At 57.5% G+C, this 21,380-nt stretch overlaps 1 protein-coding gene across 1 annotated transcript in view; it reads left to right on the plus strand.

Moving 5' to 3' along the window:
- Positions 1-21,380, plus strand: part of RUNX3 (RUNX family transcription factor 3) — a 60,429-nt gene that overhangs the window by 26,703 nt on the left and 12,346 nt on the right. Inside the window, exons 3-5 of the mRNA XM_072827763.1 lie at positions 4,660-4,940; positions 6,770-6,926; positions 14,884-14,988. Coding sequence (XP_072683864.1) covers positions 4,660-4,940; positions 6,770-6,926; positions 14,884-14,988 — 543 coding nt within the window. The remainder of the gene's footprint in view (positions 1-4,659; positions 4,941-6,769; positions 6,927-14,883; positions 14,989-21,380) is intronic.

Here is a 21,380-nt window from a genome sequence, read left to right on the forward strand (position 1 = left end):
GCCCCCAACCCTGCCAGCAACAATCCGTTGACCATATTATTGTTGTTTTTCATGACCCTTTCTCACTGATTTTTATGTGTGTGTATAATAATATATATGCATAAACATACATATTTGAAATTGAGATGCAGGCAAGTCTTGGTTTAACTGGCAGTATTTTCTTTCTTTTTCTTTCACATGGAACAGTGATGGCATTTTAGATGTGGTGAAACGCAATGCTCCTCCCCTCCTAGAGGGAGTCTTTAATCCTCTGGATTGTGAAATGGAGCGATGAGAACCACCTCCATTCACTGAAGGGGAAACCAAGGCTCGCTGAGGGACAGAAGTGTCCTACCTTAAGTTCCAGGCCACCAGGAAGGAGGGCTTCACCAGAGCGGGAATGTGGACGCCAGGCTGGGAGAAATCATTAACGTCTAGAAGACAGTCCTCTGCTAGTAACGGGACTGGGGCTCCTATGAGACTTGGGAACGCAAGCCTCCTTGGGGACAGGGAGGTGGCTAGCAGTGTCAGCTGAGACCCAGTTCCTAGTCAAGAGAATGTCTGCCTATAGGGGGATAGGGAGTAGGGGCCAGTGAGTTTCCAGAGTGAGGGTCTAAGAGCTCAGGGGAAAGAAGGTGAGTCTTAACTCAGGCAGCCCTGTGAAGGTTGTTGGAAAAACCCTCCTGCAAGTCTCCTCTGCCTGGAAGCAGGTCAGAGACATTCCTTACCTCCTCCAGGCAGCCCCTAGGTGAACCAAGGTGTGGGGGAGCAAGGGACAGGATAGCCACGGACTAGGCTCTGAGTCCTGACAAGCTCTGAACATAAGAACTGGATATTTCACCAATGGGAAATGTGAGGCCCCCAAAGAGGAAGAGACTTGCCAAAGGCCCCCAATAAGGGGCAATCAGGCCTTATTTTTTCAGTGTGATAACAGTGACAGCTTGCATGGATGGAGCACCCCCTATGTGCCAGGCCTGTGCTAAGCACCTTACACACGTTTCTGTAAGGAGGCCACTATCATTAGCCCTGCTTTACAGATGAAATAGATAAGGGTCAGAGAACGTTTAGGCAATTTTACCTAGATCACGGTAGGTGGTGGGAGAAGACAAACTGAAGCCGTGGGACTGCAGGCCCAGGCCCCTTCCACAGCCCCTTCTGAACATCTTAGAAGATTTTCCATATCAGGTCTGTCCAGCGTCGTGGCACCCTTGGGGGATGCTCACCCTCCCCTGCTACTAGACTCTTGAGAAATCAGACCTGCCCTTGTAAGCTCTCTGGCTTGTGGGGAGACACATGCAGGCACCTCGTTACCACCAACGCCTTTAGAGTGCACTCCTAGACACTCTCAGGTGGCCGGAGGAGGGTGCCCTGACGCAGGGTCATTTTGATGTCATGAATCCCACTCCCAAGGTCAAAGGATGCTGGTGGGAGGAGTGGCCCCCAGATCCTGAGTTCTGTGGGCTTCAGGTTTGCCACCTCCCAACTCTGGGCCAAGGTAGGCCCAGACCTCCTGGCTTCCCCACCCTGTTGCAGACAATCTGGGGTGCTCCTATGTGGAGTCCTTCAAGAGAAAGCAGGAGACTTCTACACCAGTCCACTCACTGGAAGAGGGAAAGGAGGTGGCTAGCCATACAAAATGGGGAAGGGAGAGGGTATCCACTGGTCCCATGTAAGGGAGTGGGAGTTGTCCAACTGTCTCTCGAAACAGCACAAAGAAAAACAGAGAGAGGGGCGACTGTAGCTCTCTGTTGGTCAGGGATGGGGAGGAGGTAGATTAGCCACAGGGAAAAACTGGGAATGAGCCGGCCCCTTCTTGTGCGTGTCCTCCTCACCCTCTGGCCCCTCAGAATGGGACAGGAGAGGACTCATTTCAGGCAGGGAGAATGTTCTGCAGGTGGGAGGGCACAGGGACTGTGGGGTCCCAGACGGGCCCAGTCAGTAGGCATCTGTGCCCATCAGAGGCAGGCAGGGCGCAGGGAAGCCTCCGGTCGGACACAGAGCCTGGCCGCAAAGATGGTGAGCAGTCGTAGGGACATCGGTCCAGAACGGGCAGCTCATAGGAGGCGGGCCATGGGCCTGGCCCGGGGCGCAGCTGGCTCACATCTGTGGGCAGGGCCGGCCGGGCAACCCCGCGGCGGGCAGAGTGCAGGCGCCAACTAGCGGTGGCTCCCGGAACTGCTCCCGGGCCGGCGGGCCCCCGGCGACCTCAGGCTGGAGACCCGAGCGTCCCCGGGTTCCCGCGCCCACGCGCAGCGAGCACCCTCCCGAGGGCTGCAGGCAGCCGGGTCCTGTGCCGGGTGCTGAGACCCACAGGAACCGCCTTTTCAGGATGTCCGTTTGCGAAGCCGCCGTAAAATGAGGGAGAAATCAGGCGGAGGGACAAGTAAGGGCTCGGGTGCAAACCGAAACCACTAGACGCAACGAATTTACAAACCCCAGCCGCAGCGGGTCCTGGCCCCACGGCCGCTCCCGGGCCACACGCGTCGCCCGCCCGCCCCGGCCCTGGGCCCTAACTGGCCACAACTTGCAAGGCCTTTTGACGGGAGGCTCCCAGAGGTTGGGGGCGCCTAAGCTCGGGTCCCTCGCTTTCTTCTGGTTCTGCCGCTACTGCCCGCGCCCCCGGGAGCGCGAGGCCCTTGGCCCAGGGGCCCTGCAGCTCCGAGACGCGGGCTCTCTAAGATCCCGTGAGGGTCCCTCGCGGTCCCCGCCTCCGAATGGCCCCAGGGGCTGACGTGAGGCTACGGCAGGGGCAGGGACCAGCTCTCCAGGTGGCCGAGGCTGGGCCAAAGCCTGCCCGCCCTGGAGCGCACGCGGGGCTTGAATTCGTTCCGCAACGACTTAGGCGGCGCGCCCTGGGCCGGGGTCAGATCCGGGGCGCGATCCTGCGGCCCTTCGGATCCTGTGCTCCGTCGCGTCCGAGCCTTGGAATTCGTGGGGTTGCACCTGCCGAGCCGGGAACAACGAATACTCGGCTCAGTCTCCAAAAGGGCGGCGGCGGGGAGAGTCGGCGCGCGTTCCGTTCGTGCGTTCGCTCCCGAGGCTCCAGGGAGCCCACGTGGGGCGGTAACTCCGAAGGCCTGGGGGCTTGATCTTTGCAGTCCCCTCCGCGCTGTAGCCTTTCCCTAGGCCTGAGCCTTCGGCCTGCGCGGCGGGAGAGGCCAGGGCTGTTCGCCGGGAAGCCCTGGGAGTCGCCGGGCCGCGCGGGCGGGGGTGCGAGCGGCGGCGCCTCCGCAGAGCAGCCGCACGCCCGCGGCCGGAGCACAGCGCCCGGGAAGGCGGGGGCACAGGCCCTCGTGGGGCCCGTTCGCATCCACGCGGTGGAGCAAAGCTGCCTCCTCCCGAAGCCGGGGCCCTTAGCGGCGCAGCCCGACCGCGTCCTCCGCACGCTCGTCCTGCCCCGGACCCGCGTCCTCTTGCTCGACGCAGGACCGTGGCTCCGCGCCGGGCAAAAATCCGGGGGAAAACACGCCCGTTTGCAGGCCCCGCCGTGTGTTTCAGACTCACAGGCCGCCGCCGCAACGAAGTACGACGAAGCGAGGCCTGCCCGGTCCTGAGAGTTGTTTTGCGGGGAGAGCGGAGAGGAGCGGGGCTTGTCACCCCCCAAGGCAGATTCCGGGGGCCCCGGGGACACCCGTCGGTCCCGGGTTGGCACCGGGGCCCAGGGGGCCGGGCCCAAAGCCGCCGGGGGCCGGGAGCTGCGGAAGCGGCTGGTGGTCGTGGAATCTCGTGTGCGGTGGAAGCTCTTGGGCCAAAATAATTTGTGGGACAGCGCAGGGCAGGGGGGAGCGGGGGAGGGTGAGAAACCTCCATGGGGCCGCTCCCCGCTCCGTGCCACCGGCCTTGGAGCCCCCCCCAGGGCCCCCGAGCCCAGGGCGCGGGCACCAGAGGCCGAGGGAGCTGGAGGCGGGGAAGGCCGGGCCACGGGCTGCAGGGAAGGGGCGCGACGAGGGGAGCGGCGGCCCCCGCGTGGGGGGACCGCGGCCCGGGACCAGCGGCCAAGGAGCCCTGCGCAGGGCCTGGGCGGCTCAGCCAAGTCGTTAGCGTCGGCCCCGCGCCCCCGGACTCTCGAGGAGCCCCGGGCTCACGCGCCGGGCCCCCGCTCGGGCGTCCTCCCGGGGCGGGGCCTGCCGCCCCACCCCTCTGGGCGGCCCCCGGCGGTGCCCGTTCCTCCCCCACGAGCGCGGCCGAGGTGCCGGCGAGGGGGGCTCCGATTGGCTGCGCGACGCGTCGCTCGGGCCGGCCCCGCCCCCGCGGGCCCCGGGGTACTAACCCCGCGCGGCGCGGCGCGGCGCCGCCACTTGATTCTCGAGGATTTGCCGTGGGGCTGCGGCCGCGCGGTCGGCGGGGCGGCTGCGCGCGGGCTGCGCGGGCTGCGGGGGCTGCGGGGGCGGCGGCGGCGGCACAGCGCGCACGGGCCCCGCCGCGGCCGAGACCCTCGTCCCTCCGCGCGGGCCGCGGGCGCAGGATGCGGGGCTAGCGGGCCGGGCTGCGCGCCGCCGTCGGGGCAGCGAGGCCTCGCTGCGGGCGGGCCCCGGCGGGGCGTCCCCGGGCGCCGCCCCCTCGCCCCGAGGCCCCGGCCCGGCCGCTTCTGCTTTCCCGCTGCGCCGGCCGCCCCCGGGGAGCCGCGCCGCCGCCGCCCGCCCGGCGCGCTGACGGCCGCTGTTATGCGTATTCCCGTAGACCCGAGCACCAGCCGCCGCTTCACACCTCCCTCCACGGCCTTCCCCTGCGGCGGCGGCGGCGGCGGCGGCGGCGGCGGCAAGATGGGCGAGAACAGCGGCGCGCTGAGCGCGCAGGCGGCCGTGGGGCCGGGAGGGCGCGCCCGGCCGGAGGTGCGCTCGATGGTGGACGTGCTGGCGGACCACGCGGGCGAGCTCGTGCGCACCGACAGCCCCAACTTCCTCTGCTCCGTGCTGCCCTCGCACTGGCGCTGCAACAAGACGCTGCCCGTCGCCTTCAAGGTGAGTGCGGGGCCCCGGGGTCGGGCGGGCCCCGGCGCGGGGAGGGAGGGGACCACCCCGCGGCCCGGCCCCGGGCGCCTCGGCCTCGCCGCGCGCCCCGCCCGGGGACCCTGGCGTCCCTCCCGCTGCACCGGGCGCGCAGCGCTCCCAGGGGCTCGCCCCTCCGCGGCCGGGAGCCCTGCTGAGGGACGAGGACGAGGACGAGGAGGAGGAGGCGGGCGGCCCGGGCTCCGCGCCTCTGGGCTCCGCATCCCCCCGACACAGCCCGGCGGGCAGAGGGGCGGAAGAGCCGGGGCGCAGGGCGAGGACGCGGGCGGCGGGGTGCGCAGGGCGCATAGGGCCTCCCCCCTGCCGGCACCCCTCCTCCTGCACCGCTTCAGAGACACTTCCTGCTCACGCCCTCAGCCACTGGCTTCTGAAATTTTACACCGGGCGACTCTAGGGCTGGGGGGGGGGGGGGGGGGTGCACCGAACCCTAAACGTTTGCAGCGGGAATCCCGAGCGTCGGGCACAAGTGGGGGGCGCTCCCACCCCTGGCAGCCCCCAGTCATTCAGAGGATCTTTTTCTCTCTGCTAGGGAGTAGGCGACTGTTTCATTTTCATTTTTTTAAGGGGGCAGCGAGATGAAACGAAAACGCCTTGGTTTTCCCCTAAACCTCTCACAGCTGCCGTGAGAAAGGGCAGGGCAGGAAGGGCCAGCGGCTGGGGGTGGCGGGTGCCCGAGGTGGCTGGAAACAGCGGCTTCTGGCAGCTGAGGCCATCCTTGCTCCCCCATTAAGATGACTCCCAAATTGGAGAAAAAAAAAAAAAAAAGGATGAGTGGCTCTTGGAGGTCTCCGGGATGACATCTTAAAATGCCAGTGGGGAAAATCTCCCCGGGAGGGGGGGTAGGGGGAGGCCCGTGTGACTTTAATCCTCAGATCGGAGGTTTTACTGTCACTTGGAGCTTAAAAGGAATCTTTGAAATTAAAAGAAGACAGGATGTTGACAGGAAATCTGGCCTTTTTAATCAGACCCCAAACATTTTCTCCTTGAAATTTTTACCATCTGGATCCCTAGTCCCTGCACGCGGTGGCCACGTTTAAATGGCTGTGACTACATTTGCAGTGTGATTCCTTTTCAAAAGGCATCTGCTTCTGCGCACTGCTTGGGGTGAGGGGTGGGGGAGACCGTATTAGGGGGGGGCATCTCCACCGCCATCCTGCAGTTCCCAGCAGGTGCATCCTCCTGCTATCGAAAGCCCCTCTCTCACTTTAAAGGGGGTTTTCTGTACAACGCCTCTCAAAACACTGGTTTGTTTTGCATTTTTGCATTTTCCCTGCATAACGAATTCAGGCTCTGCAGAGGCCGGCAGACTGGGCCCGCGCCGCATTTCAGGGCCAAATTTCATACCCCAAACGGCTCTTGCATTAATTGAGCGTGGGGAGCAGTCCCGTTATTATTGTTGTTATTATTTTTACTTAGAGACTTGGTTGCTAGGAGCACATTGATTCCTCTTTTGCTCAGGCCGAAGGAAAAGAGGAAAACTGCACCCCACACCACACTGATGAAGCTCATTCACAGCTCCCGCTTAGATTCCCTGAAAGGATCGTTTCTCAGGACATGGCTTCACCAGCTAATCTAGGATTTGGGAGTGGAAGGCAACGATTTTGGCATCTTGTGTTTGTCATCTGGGGGGAAGGTGTCCATTGCCCTTAAGCCTCTTCTCCGCTCTGCCTTTGAGAAATCCTGCAGTGCGCCTGGGACCTAGGGGAGCTGCGCGGCCCCTCCCTGCCTCTCCCTGGCCTCCCCTGCCATTCTAAGCTGTTCCCCTGCCCCTGTGCCCTCAGGTGGTGGCGCTGGGAGATGTGCCCGATGGAACGGTGGTGACTGTGATGGCCGGCAATGATGAGAATTACTCTGCAGAACTGCGGAATGCCTCGGCAGTCATGAAGAACCAGGTGGCCAGGTTCAATGACCTCCGCTTCGTGGGCCGCAGTGGGCGAGGTGAGCGGCAGGGAGTCTGCGAACCCTAACACCAGCAATGGCAAAGGTCGGGGAAGGAAGCTGAGGGCTTGCTCTCAGTCCCAGTGGGAGCCCCAGAAACAGGTCCCTGGCCTGGCTTGGTCTCAAACAGCCATTTGGAGCCCCATGGGGGAGTTACAGAGCTCTTTGAGGATATGGGTCCTTCGCCTGTAAAAGACAGCAGTTTGCTCCCAGTTTCTGGGGTTTACTGACTCTCAAAGCTGCCCATGTCACCCCTCTTTCCTGATGGAGTATCCTGGCCTCAGAAAAGATGCTGGGGGGAGATCATGGATTAAGGAGCTCTAAAGGGGACCTCATAGGTCTTTTGTGGCAAGCGGGTTTAGTGGCTAGGCTGGCTTAGACAAATGGCTGGTCTGCGGGTGGGGGGGCGGGCGGTTGGCACCCCAGCCACTCTCCGCAGGGGGCTGGGATCTCCCGGAGCTTGAGCTTCAAGCTTCCAGGCCGCCTCTCCCCAGTTGTGGTCTCCCCGAGCCTGTTTCCCCGGGCACCCTGAGCCTTAAGGTGGTTTAGAAGAGACAAGAATGCGGCGCAGGATGCCGAATGCTGGAAAGCACAGCCTGAAGGCTGCCATCCCCCGCCCCAGAACCAAGGCCAGTGCACCCCCTGCCTGTGTGTGAGCTGCCTCTGGCAGCATGAAGGAAGGCAGGACCAGCCGCCGCCGCTGTGGCTGCCGGCCCCGGGGCTCTTGAGTGGGAGGCTGCTGGGACCTGAAACCCATCATCACTTCTGGGTGGAGAAGTCCTAGAAAACCCTGCCCGGCGAAATGGAGGTTTGAGGACTCACTGGCCCTTTAAGACTAGCCTGCTAAAAAGTGGGGAGTGCCCTTCCCCAGACCCAGCCTGCCCCTCCAGCTTTGTTAAGAAAGTAAGCTAGGTTCCCTCTGCCCCCAGTCTCCACAGAGGCGGAGGCAGCATTGTACTTTTCATCACCAATAAACAAGACCTTCTCAAGGTTTTAGATTCCTCTGAGCCGCCAGCCCTGCTCAGAAACGGGCATCTGGGCACCATTTTTTCCTCTGCAACCGTTCAATGTATACATACAAATGTCAAACATATTTTGACTTTTCAGCATTAATTAAAACCAGGGCATTATTTGCATGTAATAACTGTTTACTTGTTACTTTTTATGAAACCGAAATAGTTTACATTCTTTCAAACATTTCCTGTTCCTGTTGGCTCCCTTCCCCACGCACAGATTTCTTTTCAAACGTTGCCCTTAACTGGTTGCAGGTTGATGGATGGAAAATGTTTGCTTTTATGAATTAAGCTTTCATTGCTGCTCCTAATTAGTCTCCAAGCCCCTTTTGTCATCCCCAATCTCTCAAGCCTTTTGCAGCTTAATCCCAGCTGCAGCCCTGAGTGGAGAACCACTGGCCACTGGTCCGGTGGTGGCTCACTGGGATTGCAGCTTGCCTTTGGGGCGGTGGCCAGGTGTGCAGGGCCCGGTGGCAGGAGGATGCGAGGATACGCAGGGGAGGCACAGGGAGGTCCCGCTGTAGCCAAAGCCCTGGTGAGGCAGGCAGAAGGGAACGCCCATGCCGGGAGCCCAGCAAGGCGTCAGGAGCGTGGCACCTTACTCCTTGTCCTAGCAGGTGAGATCGAGAAAGAGAAGACATGGTGATTCCCTGAGTTACCAAGAGCATGGCTGGGCGGCTGGCCATTCTGCCTCAGAAAGTGATTTCTTTGTGGCATTTAGGCCAGGGACCTGTACTCACCCTGCGGGGCCTGGGGGGAGACAGGTGGGTTTGCGGAACATCATTTAGCCGGTGCTCTTGAAGCAGGCGAGGCCGAGGCTGGGGTTGTGGCTCTGAGAGATACAGGAGGCTGAGTTTACAAACCATTCTCACCACCCTTCTCCCATCAGTCTCACTGGTCCTGGGTGGCAGGGGGCGGGGGGGGCAGGAAGGGGCCCGAGTGGGAGTTCCAGTACCTGGGGACTTGACAAGACTTTCAGACCTCAGAGGCTCATGATATCCAACCGCCTGGGTGCCACAATCACCCCACCTGGATTTCAGCCCCAACTCTGCTGCTGACTGGCTTGATGACATGGGGCAAATGGCTTGACCGCTCTGTGCCTCAGTTTCCCCGTCTGTATACTAGAGACGGTAATGACACCTCTCTGGTGAGATTTTATAAGGATTAAGGAAATTGGCACAGTGTATCACTTGGCCCATATCGAGGGTTGGATACACGTTACAGATTTTGTTACTTCAAATGCTTGCGAGTGGAAGAGATCTTTGAAGTCCCTTTGAGTGGTATAGTCACTGATTCTGTGATTATGGTGCGGTTTGGGCGGGGGTGGGGGAAACCCAGAAGGTGTGAATTGTTGAGTGGGAGAAGTGGAGGCGGGTAGCAGTGAGAAGGAAGGCTCCGGGGTCCTGTGGCATGCAGCAGCGCATCTGCTGTGCCCATGCTGCCCATCGGGAAAGTCCCACTGAGAGGACCCATCAGTGATTGACACAGACCGTAGGGCATTTGAGGAGTTGGGACAGGTTGGAATTTGGGACCCAGAGCCTTTCCCTGGCCCTCCGACTTCTGCCAAGACCGAGAAGCCAAGTAGGAACTCCTGTTTGTTTTCCTGACCTTTTAGTCCTTGATTCTGTCTTAGTTCTAGGAAGATAGGTTTCCATGGATGCATAGACACACCACCACCCCAGAGCCCTCATGATAAACCTGAAGGTGGACCCAAGAAAAGGGAGAGAAAGAAACCAAGTCACTGATGCCTCCTGCAGTGATTAGGGCTGAGGATCCCAGCCCACCAGACGCAGTGACCTTCTTCCAACAAATATTACATAACACACCCTTCATTGTCCTACAGCTGATGGAACCTACCTACTTACCTGCAGTTTCAGAATCTATATAAGTCCATAGCTATAACGGAGAAAAAATGGGCAAGTGATTTATGATAAAATATCCATTTGAATGTGTAAATGTCGGACAAAGCTATACTGAGGTGAGTGGGTGCTTGCAGAAGCCCTGGGACCACCACGGCAGACCGCCAGCCCACGGCACACGCAGCCCAGGACTCCCAAGTCCTCTGCTGTCAATGACATGGTTTTCTGAGGTTGCAAACAATTCTGAACAAAATTTAAGAAAGAAAGGAAAGAAGAGGGAGGCAGGAAGGAAAGAAGGAAGGAAAGGAAAGGAGAAGAAAGGAGAGGAAAGGAAAAGGAAAAGGAAAGATGGATTATCTTCTGTCCTGGAATATTCAGTTGTTGTTATGAAGTGTGCAAAAAACTTTGCTTTATTTCGTGTAAAACTGAGTTAGGTTCATGGCTCGGAGAATCTTTGTAACAAGTGTCGCACACACAGGAAGAATGACTACCTCGGTACCCTGTGCAGTGCCCTGATGGAGGAACGGATGGATGCAAGTGTCCTTCCCCACCACCCCGCCTCGTCCCCTCTCCAGGACCACATACCACAAATTCCCAAAGTGTCCTCTAGGAGGCGGCCACAGGCCTAGGGGAAAATGAAAAAAGCCTGAGTTCCTGAACTGTCATTAGCTGGTTTAAAAGAAATGAGAGTAGGTGGAGAGAGATTTGGGATGAGACGTGTGGGTGCAGCTTACAAGCTTCTAGATGGATGTTTAGAAAACCCAGAGGTCCCCTGAGACATGTCCGCTCCTGATGTCCGTGAAGCCCCTGTGATGGGGGTTTATGACACAAGAGCCCAGGCTGAGAGGGACAGGGACTTGCCCAAAGCCACACCACCGCCAGACCTGGCTGGACGTGTTGATTGGTCCAGAGCCCCGGGTCCCCCAAGATTGCCTGGGGTCGCTCAGGGCCCTGAGGGGCAGCCATTTCCAGACTAGGACTTCTGCCCTCCAGCCGAGGCCAGCCCTTGGAATAATGACTGGTTGCAAGTTTGCCTGAGGTTCCCGCACAAAATCGTCCACCTTCTCGGTCATCTCTGCTTCCTGAGACGGGGAGAGATGGAAAGATGGGTTTGCCACGAGGCAGAGAGAGAAGTGAGGGGCACTCGGGGAGACGGCTTTCCCGACCCCTTCCTTATTGACCGGGGCCCCTGCCTCCCATGGCACCTGACACATGCCCCTCCCTTCCACTCCTGCTGCCAGGTCCCAGCCTCTCCCGTTTGTCCTCCTTCCTCCCTTCTCTCTTTGGGTACCTGGGAGGGGTGGTCCCGGGCTTGGAAAGTGAGAGGAAGCTGTTGAGGAGGGCTGATGACCTACCTCAGGGGTAGCCTGTGGTTTGCTGCCTGGTGAGAGTGGGGGATTCTCACTCCCCAGGAGCAGATCTTTATTATGGGGTGGGGGTTTGGGCAGGCTCCAGCACATTCTAACCTTTCTAGCCCTACCTAGATAACTGTTGACCTGAATGACTCATTCATTGCCCCTCTATGAGTCTCAGTTTTCTCATCTGTAAAATGGAAACAGTCATCTCTCCCTTAATACACTTAACAAACATTTCTTGAGCACCTGCCGTGTGCTGGATGCTGTTCTGGGGGCTGGGGACATAGCAGTGAACAAGTCAAAAGTTCTGGTGCCCAGGGAGGTTACCACCTAGTAGAAGGAGACAAGAGAAAATAAATAGATGAATTGCCAAAAGTAGTAAGCATCATGGGGAAGTTTGAGCATGTAGGGTGGGAGCAGGAGGGTCTGACGCTTCAAATTGAGTTTCTTAACCTTTTTTTACCCCATGGGCCACTTGACAGTTTGAGAATAATGTGTTTTAAAGAATAAAATACAAAGGATTATAATGGAAACCAATTATAATAAAACATAGTTAGCAAAATGTCTAAAAAATTGGGATAAATGTGCTGCTCTATTAGGATATTAAATAATAAGATGTGGCAATGGGTCTGATGACGACCATGATTTTGAAGTTGTGACGAGCATAGAAGATATTTAGAGAGGTTTGCAACGTCTGTAATATGATATGTAAATATCTGTGACGTCTATTGGTGACAAGGTCACAGGGACTTCTGTAATACCTCTGTGGTTTGTTGCCCATGGTCATACTTGAGGGAGATGCTAAATTGCAGCTAGAGGTTAGACACAATACAGTCCTCTTTTTTTTCCTGTCCTTGTTCATGGGCCCACTTAATCCTAAAAAGGAGTCCCGCCAGATGCCAAGTTTAAAATGCCTGCTTTATTTTTTATTTATTATTTTGTATTTAAGTTCAATTTCCCAAATATAGTATAACACCCGGGGCTCATCCGATCAAGTGCCCTCCTTAGTGCCCATCACCCAGTTTTAGATAAAGGGACCAGAGGGGGCCTCAGTGAGGTGGTGACTTTTCAGTGGAGACCTGAGGGAAATGAGGGAGACACAGGAGCACTTCAGTAATTGAGACCCATCTGGCCCGGCACCCTGCAGTGTCAAGGAGGTGATGGAAGCGGCAGAGGCCCAGGGACAGCCCCCACACACACCCCTTGGGAAAGTGCCCAGCTGACAGGGGAAGGAGGAATCCAGGACAAAAATGACCAGAGAGGGATGGGAAAGCGGATCCCAGGAAGGGGGGTAGGTGGGCAGGGAGCCTGAGGCCATCTGCCTGGCATTTCCCTAGACCTTCTACACTTTCGGTTTCCAGAAACCGTGGAAAGTGCCCCTGCGGTCTGGGTAAGGGGTTCGATTTCCTCTGACCCAGGACTCCAAGGACAGGTGCTGTGTGCATTTCCATCCCGGCCACCAGTGGGCTGGCTCAGGAAAATCCTTCCAGAGAGACCCCAGTCTGCCCCAGTTTGAGTCACACCTCAATTTAAAACCACCCCCTGGTGTCTCAGACGCCCTAGGGTTCCTTGGTGTGGCCCTGGGAGCCTGAGCTGGTTTACTTTGATTCTGGACTCTCCTGTTTCTGAGGCTCAAGTTTTCATTTGATCACAGTGGACCCGGCCGTGCAAAGAGGACCTCAAGCTACCGCCCCCAGCTCTGAGTTTTCATCTCCTACTTGTGAAAGGGGGATGTCAAGACCACCCGGCCGCCTTGGAGAGATGCCGGGAGCACAGGGCAGCACAGTGGTCCACACAGGTGGTCTCTCTCAATTGCCCACCCTGGGCCAGCCCTGGCAGACACAGGTGCACCAGGCCATGGGCCCTTCCCTTAGGGAGCCCCTGGATCCTAACTGGGTCCCACAAATAGGGATGCTCAGAGGCAGAGAAGGAGGAGGCCAAGCTTAGGGGATCAGCGAAGCTCCTCCCACAGCCTCCTCAGTCTCACAGCCTGGGGGCTTTGATGCGAACAGAGAGGAGGGCAGGAGAGGGAGGACGCCTACTTCAGTGAAGGTGATGGGAAAATTGGGTTGCCCTTTGAGGAAAAACTCTACCTTTCACCGCACCCACCAGTTAAACCCCCAGAAGAATCAAAGAATTGAAGGTAGGAGGTAGAGAGGACCCTGTTCACCAAAGGTCAGCTTTACCTGCTTGTCACATGGGGAAACGTGCCTAAACATAAAACACTAGGAGAGATCACCCAACAAGAGGAAGAACTGAAAATGCAAAGCAGCTCGGTGTCAGAAGGCAAAACGTAAAGGCCACTGAACTGAGAAACTGGTCGCCACAAAGAGGTTAGGGAAAGTGCTAGCAGGTTATCACTGGGTGATTTCTAAAAGGCAAGAGGATGCTAATAAGGACCACGAAGCAATCATTTGTGTTGGGTTAGGACAGACAATAAGCCTATGAAAAGTTCCAGTCTCCCACCTCGATAGGCAGCCCTGCGCCGGGTGGGGGAGCCTCGCAGCGGTCACGGTGACTCTCTGGAGCATCCTCTCACTCGAGATCAATGTCCCTGAATACATCCCAACCCTCTGATGCGATGAAATCACTCACCGCTTCTTGGAACCCATTCTAAGGAAATAAGCAGAGACGGAGACAAAGATTTTTTATAAACAAAAGGTCATTTTCGTTTTATTTTAAATGGTAAAAAAAAATTATTATTTTAAAAGTTTTTCCTCTCTTAGGAATTTTGAATGGAGACTTTGGAGCCAAATGTCTATCTAAAAATAGAACAGAGTTCTGGAAATAACAGTTGCGTCTACAAATGAAATGTCGGCAGCTCCCCAGTCAGCCCTCTCTCAGCGCCCCCTCCGCTCAGCAGTGAGGAGGCCGCAGGGGGGCAGCCCCCCAGAGTAAGGGGGCAGAGAAGGAAAAGACGAGGCTTCTGTGCGTTGAAGCATTCTGCAGCCTTTAAAAATGAAGTTTATGAAGGATTTTTAATGACATCAGAAAGTGGTTATGATGTGAGGTTAAATGAAGAAAAACAAAATCTGAAGATGCATATTCTGGTATCCTTGCCACTCTGTAAACACACATACCCACACAAAAGGGATTAGGGAAGGCAACACACGAACTTTCTCTGGCTAGTGGGACTGCGGGTGATTTTTCTGTGTTCCCCAAATTTTCTAGAAAGATCATAATTACTTTCAGGAAAAAAATAACGTATTTTTGGAAAGATTTTATTTATTTATTTGAGACAGAGAGAGCACAAGTTGGGGGGAGGGGCAGAGGGCGAGGGAGAAGCAGGCTCCCTGCTGAACAGGGAGCCCAATGCAGGGCTCAATCCCAGGACCCCGGGCTCATGACCAGAGCCAAAGGCAGATGCTTCACCCACTGAGCCACCCAGGTGGCCCCAAAATATGTATTTTTATACATATTTTAAAGATCTACTTGAGATGCTCCACACCCCAAAATCATGAGGGTCTCTGGCACAAAGGTTGCAGGGAGCAGGAGGAAAATAGGAGGGGTGCCCAGAGCATGGGGTGGGGTTAGATGATAAAATTGGTGCAAGATCTCCTGAGGCCTTGAATGTCAAGGCCAGCAATTAGAACTTCACCCAGAGCCCCTTTGTCTGCCCAGGTTCAAAGGAGAGAGATCTGTGCCTTCGGGAAGGGAGAACCGGGATGAAGCTAATTACGTTAATAGCTCCAGGTGCCAACCTTCTGCCTTTATTCTCCACTCCCCCCAGGGAAGAGTTTTACACTGACCATCACCGTGTTCACCAACCCCACCCAAGTGGCCACCTACCACCGAGCCATCAAGGTGACTGTGGATGGACCCCGGGAACCCAGACGTAAGTGCCAGAGTCCCTGATCCCCTGGGTGTGGGGGAGAAGAGTCCAGCGGGGGGCGGGAGGGGCAGCAGCCAGGGTCAGATAGATGGCACTGGGTCCCTGGAGTGCCCCTGTGGAGGATCCCAGTCCTGGGCTCTACCTCCCAACACACTGTGTGCCTGCCCGCAAACCCTAAACCCTGGGTGCTTAGCCCTGGCCTGACCTCCTTCCCTGTGGGATGACTGCCCACGAAGGGGCGGGGCGCAGCTAAAGGAGTATGGATTTGCAATTTGCATTTGTTAAGGAAAGGAATAGGATGGAAAAAGCTTCAGATAGGGTATTTGTGAGGGGGGCGGGGTGGAGCCAGGTTTGCTCTGCTCCACCCCAGCTTCCTCTGCCAGTGGCTGAGGGAGGGAGCCATCAAAAACAGGAGCTGGTCTGGCTACGAGGCCAGATCCCCTCCTTGGAAACTTTCCTTGGATCTCAGTATATGACTTAAGTCACACAGAGCCCAGGCCATCTGACCCCAAAACCCATACTCAAGAATGCAGATTGGATTCTGCAAATGTTTATTGAGCACCTACTATGTGCAGGGAGTCCTGATGTGTGCAGATCAGAGAGAATTTGTGTTTAATTGCTTCTATCTGCCAAAGGACCCAGAGTTTGCAGATTTAGATTAGGGGGGTGGGAGGGGCAGCTGCCACAGGGTGGGCCAGAGGTCTGTGTTCACCAAATGAATGAATGACTGTGCTTTCATGAATAAATGGAACTGAGAACCAGCTGGCCAGCTCTGGACTGGCTGCTTTCTGGACCCTGCCCAGAGTGCTTGCCTGGAGCCCCCCACCCCTACTTGCAGCATGCTCGGTGTGGGGTACGGAGAGCTGCCCTGTCTTTCTCTTTGTGATAGTGGCCCTTTGCGTTTAGAAACCCTCTTGTGTTTATTATCTCATGGGATCCTTGTGACAGCGGAGCCAAAGGGTCACCCCAGTGCCAGTGAGAAGAGAATCCAGGCCAGGGGATGTTGAGAACCTGCCAGGGCCTCCCACGGTCTGCTGGGAGCTGCCTTGCCATCCAGAGACAGTCTTCAATTTCTATTCCAAGCTGGGTGGACTTGGGGCAGGAAGACAGAATGGAGACTTGAGCCTGGGAGGCTCAGAACAAGGCTTGGCTATGCCAGGGTGTCGTTAGTGAGGGCCACCCAGACCAGGTTCTGGGCTGGCCCCTTCCTTCTTGGGAATCAGGCCGGCCTGGCTCCCCATCTGTCCAGTTCCTGGGCCCACTCCAGTGTCTGGCCACATGGGAAGTCCTCCCTGCAGGCTCTCCAGCCCCCCTGAGCTCCCACGCATGGCCATCAGGCCCACAGGTGGGCATCTGCTCTGCCCAGATTCCTGTTGGGATTGGACTTGGATGGGTCCATGCCCCTGGCTTTGGGCTTCACAGCCCTGGATAGGTTGTATCTTCTTTTTAGCCTCCGTTTGTCATCTGTGAACTGGGTCAGTGATCCCAAGAGTCTCAAGGTGGTGATGGTTGGGAAGCCCTTGTGAACCATAGGCCCCCATGGTGCAGAGAACAGATTCTGAGCCAGCCTGCCTGGTAGAGGGACCTTGGGCAAGTTGCTAGCCTCTCCGGGCCTCAGCCCCTCCTCCCGGAAGTGTGGTGATACCACCCACACTGCAGGCCTAGAGATCAGTGACAGCATGTGGATAGCATCTGGCTGTGGCAGAGGGAGGGTCCTGCTGAGTCACTGGATCCGTGGTGTTCTGTTATCCCCAGTACCTGGCCACTGCCATGCATTCCCACCGCCACCACCACCATTAGGGAATGGTGACCCTTTCTTGGTGACCCTCTCGGGTGACCCATGCGTCTGCTGACAAACCCACGCCATGGCCATAGAGGTATAAAGGAGGTGATGTGCCACTCTGTTCTCCGGGGGCAGGATGGAGATGGACAGAAGCTACAGTCAGGCTCAGTGTGATGAGACAGCACTTAGGAACCACTCCACAGAGCACCCAGTCCATGGAGGCATGCGAGCAGGGGGTCCTGCAGCTTGCTAGGAACGTTCCGAGGGCCCAGCAATGCCTGGAATCCCTCAGGGCCCTTTCTGTCCAGCCCTGCTCCTCCCAGAGCTGCCCACCTTCCCCCTGGAGTCCCTTGGGTGAGAGTAGAGGCTCAGCCCTGGCTTTGGGCGCCCCCAGTTAGAATCCCTTGGCTGCTCTTCTCTCCCAGGGTCCCACGGACCTGAGACACCCTTCTGGGGGGGAAGCTGACAGAGGAAGGGGTGGCACAGGACAAGGCAACAGAGGCCAGAGGGAGACAAAGCAGCAAGAGGAAGGAGAAGGAGCTGGAGGCCAGGAAATAGGCTGGAGTCAGAGGCCGGGCTAGCCCTGGGACCTGAGGCAGACGGCACCCCTCTCTGGGCCTTGGCATGGGCCAGACCTGTGGCTTTAAAGCGACTTGTTCAAACATAATCTTAACAGCAGCTTATTTATAGAGAAGAGCAGCTGTGGGAGGGGGCAGTTCTCCAGCCTCCCATCCCGAGGACCTGCTTGTTCCTGCCCCTGCCCACCCAGCCCTCAGGTCAGGTCTGACCAGCATCCGGGCTTCTGACCTCAACCTGGCCTTCAGTCTGTGAGCTTGGTCAAATCGTCTTCCTTTCTTGGCCTCTGTTTCCCCTCCTAGAAGAGGGAAGGGAACCAGCTCAGTGCTGTTGGTCACCAGGTGTCTCCTACATACCTGGTGCAGAGTCCCCGTTAACGGGTCCTCAGACAGCCCAGGAGGAGACAGGCCAGGAGGCAGAGCCACTTGCCCGAGGGCAAGCTTCAGTGCACCCCATGGGCTCTGGTCTGGGACTCAGGGAAGTGGGGGCCACTTAGAAGGGCCTTTCCTCTCTCACTGTGCTCATCTGTAAAATGGGGATGATATTAGCTAATAATTAGCCTCTGCTCTGGGGAGTTGTCTGAGCATTAAAGGAGCTTGCAGCTGCCCAGCCCACAGGAAGTACCCAAACCCTCATGGATTATCACAGGATTTCCTTTCTGGGCTTTTCTCCTGCTTTGTGACTCCCAGCCCCATGTGAGGGCTGAGCCTTCTGTGGGGTTGGGTGGGGTGGGAGTAGGGGCTGGTCCTGGGAGCCAAGGAGTGGGAGTCTGCAGATCCCTGAGGCCCAGCTGTGGGTTCTGTGGCTGGGTCGTTCCCCTCTGGTGCCCTGCAGAGCATGCCCGATCTGCAGCCAGGTGGCTGGCTGGGTTTGAAGGCTGGCTTGGTGGCTTCCTGCCTGTGTGGCCTTGGTTTCTGAGGTTCTCAATGCTGGTGTCCCTCATAGTCACCGGGGGCTGGTTAAAAAAGCAGGTGGCTGAGCAGAATCCAGGATTCAGGCAGGAGGCAGTCCAGTGCCTGGCAATTCTGGCATGGACCGTGGTTTAAGAACCGCTCACCCCATCTTCCAAGCTTAGCAGGTGCTGATACCTGAAAGCGTAGGACCCAAGTTCTTAATCCTGCCTGAGGCAGAGGGGGCGGTTCTGGCATCTTGCCTGTGGGCCCTTTCTTCCCAAAAATGCACACAAATATTTTCCTGGGCACCTTTCAGGTGTCTGGCACTGTTCTAGAAGCTGAGGATGCCACAGTGAATCCAATAGACAGGCTCCATCCCTTTCAGGTCTTACACGCTAGCAGTGGGGAAAGATGGTAAATAGTTCTCTTGTCACCGTGGCCCACACTGCCCTCCCTGATCTGTGCTCCTTACCCCTGCCTTCTTCTCTGACATCTTCCTCCTCACTCACCCCACTCTGGCCACACCGGCCTCCTGGCTGGTCCTCGAACTGGGCGGCCACATCCCAGCCGCGGGGCCTTTGCACTGCTATTCTCTCTCTCTGGAACACTCCTCCCCAGACACCCCTAGAATCACGGCTGACTCTTTTCCACCCTGAATGAAGTCTTTACCCTAACTTCTCAGTGAGCCGCCTCCCCTGACATGCTGCTTCAGATCACACATTCACCCACCGCCACCCATACTTACCAGCCTGGATTTTGCTTGGAGCCCTGGTTACTTTCCAAGATGCCATAGAGTTCATACATTTATTTCATTTATTTATCATCTCTCCTCACCAGTGTCTGTGCTCCATGGGGCAGAGGTTCTCTCCTCTGCTTTGCTAGGCACTGGCCTAGAGCCCGAAATGCAGATGTGAGCACTTAGGAGGCGCTCAGTAAATGTTTGTTGAGTAAATGAAGTAAACAAATGATTAGCTGATTTAATTTCAGGTAGTGAGAATTCTTTTTTTTTTTTTAAGATTTTATTTATTCATGAGAGACACAGAGGGGCAGAGACACAGGCAGAGCGAGAAGCAGGCTCCCTGCAGGGAGCCCAATGCGGGACTCGATTCTAGAACCCTGGATCACGACCTGAGCCAAAGCCAGACGCTCAATCCCTGAGCCACCCAAGTGCCCCGGTAGCGAGAAGTCTTAATGAAGAAAAACAGAGCTGGGTGAAGGGGTAGGGAGTACAGGGATAGGACGTGAGCAGGGAGTGGATCCAGGGGGGCCAGTTGAAGAGGTGACATTTGGCCAGAGAGGTCTGAAGGAAGTAAGCACAGAGCCACTGTGGCTGCTGGGGGCCCCCAGACAGCATGGGCGGGAGAAGTGACCCTAAACCTGTCTCTGGACCTTCAAGAGTCCTCAAGGTGCCACAATTTTGCTCTCAGCTCCAGGTACGGGAAGGCAGAGGGGTGCCTGGGTTGAGGAGAGGCAACTGCTCCTGGCCCCTGGCTCCCAGGATCCCCTAGATCCCCAGGGGAGTGCACCCAGCAGGAGGGAAGGGGTTAACCTCAGACCTCCCGGCTTCCCCTAATCAACCCCAGGCCGCTGGAAGCCCCACTTGCAGCCCTGGGAGGGAGCAGCTTGCCTCCCTGCCCGCTGGCCCCCCGCCAGCCCATTTCCCTGCCCAGCCACCGACCAGCTTTCATCTGCTCACAGGGGGCCGATTCAAGGCAGACCACCCGGGGCCCAGCACCCGCCTGCGATTCCGCGCGCGGTTGTTAAGAGTCGGGTGTAAATCTCCTGACAGGCCACAGAGCGGGCCTTGGGCCCGGGTGCCCCACCCCGCGGCTGGGCGGACAGTGGCGGCTGTGTCTGGGTTGTGACCGCACCAGGGCTGGGCCAGGCAGCCAAGGAGGCAGCCGAGTGGCTTCAGATGGGTGAAGGCCCCATCACTGGGGCCCACATTGTTCCCGGCAGCCGATGCTGTTCCTGAGCCCTGCCCAGCTCGGCTTCTCCCTGGCCCCTGGCCCCCGGCCGCCGTGGCCTCCTGTCTCCCACCAGCTGAGGCAGAATGATGAGCTGGCCTCTGGCCAGTGGAGCCTCACCGCCCGTCAACACAGCACTCCCCTCTCGGAGGTCTCAGGAGGCCAAGACCTTAGCTGTCACGCTTCATGCAAGGTGCTGACCATTTCCAGGTGTGACCTTGACGCCGTGCCTCCACTTTGCCGTCTGTAAAATGGGGACAATGGTAGCAGCCTCACAGAGGGCTGTGGCCCTTGTAGGTGACATGCGTGGCCCACCTAGCACAGTGCGTGGCCCATCGTCGATGCCCACAGAAGTGGTCGCACTCTCATCACGGGAGCCTGCGCTGGGCCAGCATGAAGGCAGGGCGATGGCTCCGACGGTTTCCCCAGAAGTACCAGGTACCTGGTAGGTGAGGGGGCCCCATGCTGGCCCAGCTGGTGGTGATGAAGGATGCCCTGGGACTGCCGATAAGGGAGCCCCCAGCCCAGAACCCAGCCCTGTCCTCTGCCACCAGCACTGCGTGACCCTGGGTGAATCAGGGGTCTGGCTGGGCCCCAGTGTTCATTACCCCCCTTCTGACCCTTCTCCTACGTCTGCGAGGCTGGGCACCCCCACTTTGTAGACACATTAAGGAAGAACTGCGGAGCCCAGGACGCCTTCCCTGAGGCTCCAGGCCAGACTGCTGGTTTCATTCCTGCAGCCTCTTCCCGCCCTTGGGAGTTAGATTGTGATCTCCATTTTACAGATGAGACAGCTGAAGCCCCAGGGGAGAAAGGGACTGCCCCCCATCACCAGTCAGGGAGAGCTGTCTCCTACAGGCCTGAGCCACTGGGACCTGCCCTCCCACAAATGGGGGTCGCAGCTCTAAGGGAGACAGTGTTGCAGGGGCTGTCAGTGACCTGAGCCCAGCTACTGGAGGCTGACAGGTCGCCTGGGCCAGGTGTGGCAGGCCAAGGTGGGGCCTTACCCAGGTGGCCCCCATCCTCCCAGCAAAGTGCCTTACCTTTAAACCCTTGGGGGGTCTGTCCTGCAGCTCATCTTCACCTCGGGGGGCTAGACCGTGTAAAAACCACATTACAGGAGTAGCAGCTGAGGCCCAGAGGGGGAGAGGGACTTGTAGGTTAGAGCAAAGTGAG

This window comes from Canis lupus, chromosome 5 (genome assembly GCF_048164855.1).
Source record: "Canis lupus baileyi chromosome 5, mCanLup2.hap1, whole genome shotgun sequence".
NCBI classification, from domain to species: Eukaryota; Metazoa; Chordata; class Mammalia; order Carnivora; family Canidae; genus Canis; species Canis lupus.